We start from the raw sequence: 5,249 nt of genomic DNA on the forward strand, positions 1-5,249 counted from the left end.
ACAGCACCTGCTCTTTCCGATTCTGGCTGAATCAGTTCTTATGGTACTCAGCTGATGCTATCCAAGTACCTTTCTCTGTGCCTTTAGCTTTTCTTAGCATGGAGAAAATGGGCAGGGCTGGATGACATCAATGGGCAGAGGCCATACCTACTGATGACATCCAAGAATAAACCAAAAATATATTGTTTCCTAGGGGAAACTTCAGTGTTCTGCTATAATGGGAGGTGTGCATGTGTATATGTAAGGAAAGGTCTTGAACTACATTCATTCAGAGAGCCACAATAATGGTGGCTAGCACATTGTATACACATTTTTCCTCCTCTTTTCACATCTAGTCAATATTGGTTTTCTGAAGATATTATCTCATGTAGTACAGTTCCTTGGAAGTACTCACTGCTTGAAAGCATCTTCTGCCTTGTAATCTTTCTGTAAACACCTGTCATTAATGTGGAAATGTCTCACACTTTCTTTTATAGTACAAACTGTCAGGGAAGGTGGTTGATCCTACTCTGCCACTATTATACCTAACCTGCATTAGTAAGAGGTACGAAAGGAAGGACCGGACAACCAGTGTTTTGCCTTTCTATTGTACTCATTTTGTTTTGCCTACGCTAGTCTGCGTGAACTGCAGCTTGTTAGGCACTTTGAAGTACATGATAAACCTGTTTGTGTTCTAGAATAAGCACCGGGCAGTGGCAGAGTCAGCTGTGATTGGATATCCTCACAAGATCAAAGGAGAAGGTGAGTGACTCACTCTGGCTGTTACTGCGGCAACCCCTCTAACTGGGTCTGCTTTTAGTGGGAATTATAGTATATAGTAGTGTCCAGTGGATTTTTTTTCTTCCACACTGTTCTGTGGCGTGCTTGGAAATGGGGAAGGATCTCACTCACAGCATTCCTATAGTAGCTTTTAATGGTACTTGGCGTAAGTGCCCGTTTTTATTCAAGCCTTCAGCTGGGAGGAATTAGAGGCCAACTCCTGGACTGGCAAAGAGAGGAGGGAGAGAACAGACACAAAACATGTCTCTGACTCCCACCTGTAAGTCAGCCGAGGCCTATTGTGAAGCCATACCTAAGGCTGGCAAATATATCTTGCAACATGAGCCTAAACATTTTTATACCACAAAATAATTTCTACAGAGAAAATGAGACTTGCTTCCAAGTAAAAGGTACATAGGATTGCATCCTGAAGCCTACTTGACCACATGCGTCTTCCCATGACCTGAAAGTAATGGCAGAAGCCCCAGGCCCTGTCGGAGAAACCCCACTTTGGAGATTCTCTTCCTACCCACCCCACTTGCTAGTGTCACCCATCTTGGGAGCTGGGGTGCTTGTGTGAGCGGGAGCTACAGCATGGGCTGCTCCCATGTGGTCTTATGACATTACCTTCCCAACACTGGCAGGAGCCACCCAGCAGTGGCTGCTGCATCAGAAAACCAACAAAAGGAGCCCCCTTTGCTGAAGGCCCAAGATGGCAGAGAATTATGGCCAGGGTATTAGCAACACACTTTGCCTTGAATGCATCTCTTTAGTCACTGATTGTGCAGCCTTTAAAAAAAAAATCTGAGTTGCTTTTTGGCCTAGATAGGACCCCTAAGGCAACCTACAATTAAAACCAAAAACAATTTAAAAGCTTTAAAAATCCTGTTCCTGGCTTCTCTACCCACAGGTGCCTATGCATTCATCGTACTGAAGAATGGCTCTAATCTCTCCCAAGAGAGCCTGACCTCTGAGCTTCGGGGGCTGGTTTCAAAAGAGATTGCAAAATATGCAGCACCAGAATATGTTCAGGTAAGAGCCTCTGGCACATTTTCATCACTTTGTTCCCTCTGCAGTTTGGCTGAAGGCAGAACACAAGGGGAAAACGGTTCAAGCCAGGTGTATAACCAAAAATAAAATAAAAAATGATCCAAAGTATCCAAATCCTTCCTTTCTCACTGTCAATTTACTCAGAACACTCTGGTACATTTATTTATTTACGTCATTTGGATATTGCCTATTAACAACAAAAATGATTCTCTAGGTGGGTTCATAGTAAAAGTTAAACACATACAAAATGAAACATCTCTAAAAAGGCATCAGAATACAAATACAAAATCAGCAGCCTTAAGAACATAAGGATTTGATATTTTCAAGAGTGCCTTTAGTAAGCCTTGGTGAATCTGAAATACAGCCAGGCCATTTTGAAGGTCCTATATTACAGCATATGCATATACATATAAAAGATGTGGACTGCTTTGGACAAGCTTTACTACTTGTTGTTGTTGATACTAATTGCATCTGTATCCCACCATATTGCATTCCTCTGAGTAGGATTTATTTATTTATTATTTATTACATTTTTATATCGCCCAATAGCCGAAGCTCTCTGGGCGGTTCACAAAAAGTGGAATCTAATTGGTCCATCTTACTGAGAGAAAGGGTTCAGTTTCTGGAACTGGGAGGGGAGAATTTCCCCTCTCCCCTGCAGCCCCAGCACACCCTCAAAATCTGCTCCAGAGGATTGGGGGACTCACCAGAACAGAACTTGGAAGGGTACAGGGCACGTGAGCAGACGTCCACGCATGCAAAACTGGATTCCCCACCCATAATTCTCCCATTTTACCCTAACAAACCTGTGATGTAGTTTAAGATAGGTGAGAGTGACTGACCAAAGGTCACCCAGTTTGCCTCATGGGGGAGAAGGGATTTGAATCTGAATCTCTCCAGTCTTGTTCCAACACTGCACTACATCAGCCCTTTCATGTACAAGTTTTTGTACGTAACGTGATCAGGCCTAATTATGGCATTCTGATCCTGATTACTGTATACAGGTCTCTTGTGAGCTGGCCGCATCCCCATTGCTCTGACGGTGGGATTCCTAAGCACGGTTGGCAAGATGTGGCTAAAGGATTTTCCTTCAAGAACAATTCACAGTAGTAGTAGGAGACTGGCTCCTTCAGTGTTCCAGAAATATTGGGTTGGTTGTGTTGCTGGGACAGAGCTGGTGAATGCTTTCTCAAGCAACTGATTTCAGCTGTCGGCAGGTGGGGTCAAGAAGGAAAGAACTTTTAGTAGTTCAGGGCCAGAAGAGCTTGGATGTCCTCAAAGGTCCTCTCGACAGCAGTAACCTGACTAGCCCCTTGGAGGCACAAGCAAGCTCCTCTTAGGCCTTTCTCCCTTGGAGAACCAAAGCAGCACTTATTCCAAAAAACCCTCAAGGATGCGTGAGATCTAAAAAATGTGGAAGTGTTCTAAAAAGGCAGCTAATAATAATTATTTAAATAAAATAAAGTCACCACTGGGAGTGTGGGACACCCAAAAGTTCACCCTCCATACTCAGTGCCTTGATATTTAACACTTCATTCTGAAGTGAAGTGAATCAACAGTTTATTGAAGTTAAGTGGGGTAATTGGATACGGAACAAGTACACTGATATATTTTTTAAAAAAATGCATCAAGGCTATTGAGGAGGTGTGAAGTATAGCAGACGTATTTATTTAAGTTAAACAATTTCTACCCTGCCCTTCTCATACGTAAACAATGGTCAGGGCAGTTTCCACTTGTTAAGAAGACATTATAAAGGAGCATAAACCCTTTCATCAGTCACTAGAAGTTCTCTAGAAGGATAAAGGAGTGACTCCAGATCTTTGGGTTACTTCCAGCTCAAAACTCATGATTGTCCGACTCCTCTCATGAGCTGCCCCATCAGGTATTTTGTTCCTGCTTCCCATGAATTTCCACTGCCAGGTTGGCTGTACCATTGGAGCCCAGCCCAGCCTCTTTTGCCCCAACTCACATTTCAACCCTCACTAGTGTAAAACCAGATGGATCGTTGGCTTGACCTCTGGATTTCACTTACGAGGTCAGGTAGGGTCCTACTCCAATGAATAAACTATTTAATTTAGCCACTGAGAATTGGGGTTGCCTCTTTGGCAACTGGCTTTTGAAATGAGCAGTATGACAATGGAACCAGTTACCTAGGGAGGTTGTGGGCTCTTCCACGCTAGAGGCATTCAAGAGGCAGCTGGACAAGCATCTGTCAGGGATGCTTTAGGGTGGATTCCTGCATTGAGCAGGGGGTTGGACTCGATGGCCTTATAGGCCCCTTCCAGCTCTACGATTCTATGACACTAGAGGGAGCTTGGAACAGCATCATGGGTGTAAAAGGAGACCTCCCTCTTTTGCGGTTGTGCTTTTGGCAGCAGATGGAATGGAACCAGAGGAACCACTTCTGTAATTGCCTGCCCAAGGAAGCCCACCACCACAGTGTGCAATGATGAATGTGTACTCATCTGTATTCGTGTGTGCATGGGAAAGAAAACACCTATGTGGGTACACATGTGGGTGAGTGAGAGTTCACCCATGGTTCTAGTACATCCCTGCTTCTCAAGTTGAGGTAGCCATGTCTGTTTTTCCCGGTCCTGCTCTAATCCTTCCTTTTATTTCCTGGTTCAGGTAGCTCAGCATCTGCCAAAGACTCGTTCAGGGAAGATTATGCGGAGGGTTCTGAAGAAGATTGTAGAAGACAAAGCAGATGAACTTGGAGATCTGACAACCCTGGATGACCACAAGGCGGTGAAAGAGATCATTGAGGGTCATAAGCAACTTCTGCAGAAAGAGCAGGGCTGGTAGCCCAAGTGCTCCAGACACCCAAAGCCATGTCAAGCAAAGTATTTTGCAAGAAGTGGTCTTTCTGCTCCTATAATCCCTTGCAGAAGGGAAAGCAAGTTTATTCACTGTGAATGAAGAATTTCAAAAGCAGCCACCAAGCAGATATTTTCAAAGAGGGTGAGGGAGTATATAGGCAATTGCTGAGAAAAAGGGGAAGAGTGTGGTGCAGACCAGCTTCATTTCTTTTCCAAACCTCTCCCAGTTGTCAGTGTATGTGTTCCAAGACTAATATAGGAGACTGAAACCAAAGTCTGCAGTGAAGAAAACTCCCAACTTTCAATTAAAAAATCTTCACGTTTAAACAGATTTGCAGAAGTTTAACTACGTACTTTATTTCAAGTTCTGGGGAAAAAACCTTCCGTGGTTAAATGAAAAAAGGGGGAATGAATGGATGGAGAGAAAATATATAAAGAATAGGATGTTGTGCAGAAGTCTTGCCTGTTGACTACTGGAGGCCTTACAGTGACTGATTCTGGACTTTAAAACAATAAAGGACACACACATTTTCATGCTTTGTTTCTCAGATCACGCTTCCCCTTTAATACCCAATGAGGACTAGAAACACACACTTTTTAAAAAATGGCAACCAATCCAAA

General features: G+C 43.6%; 2 protein-coding genes across 2 annotated transcripts in view; one reads left to right on the top strand and one right to left on the bottom strand.

Annotated features, from left to right (window-relative positions):
* LOC134393014 (acetyl-coenzyme A synthetase 2-like, mitochondrial) overlaps positions 1 to 5,162 on the top strand; it is a 33,043-nt gene extending 27,881 nt beyond the window's left edge. Inside the window, exons 12-14 of the mRNA XM_063117851.1 lie at positions 678 to 741; positions 1,670 to 1,791; positions 4,438 to 5,162. Of these exons, the coding sequence (XP_062973921.1) occupies positions 678 to 741; positions 1,670 to 1,791; positions 4,438 to 4,614 (363 nt within the window). The 3' untranslated portion in view covers positions 4,615 to 5,162. The remainder of the gene's footprint in view (positions 1 to 677; positions 742 to 1,669; positions 1,792 to 4,437) is intronic.
* ALDH6A1 (aldehyde dehydrogenase 6 family member A1) overlaps positions 1 to 5,249 on the bottom strand; it is a 287,758-nt gene that overhangs the window by 206,013 nt on the left and 76,496 nt on the right. The gene's annotated exons all lie outside the window — the stretch shown is intronic.

The sequence above is a fragment of the Elgaria multicarinata genome, chromosome 2 (assembly GCF_023053635.1).
Source record: "Elgaria multicarinata webbii isolate HBS135686 ecotype San Diego chromosome 2, rElgMul1.1.pri, whole genome shotgun sequence".
NCBI lineage: Eukaryota > Metazoa > Chordata > Lepidosauria > Squamata > Anguidae > Elgaria > Elgaria multicarinata.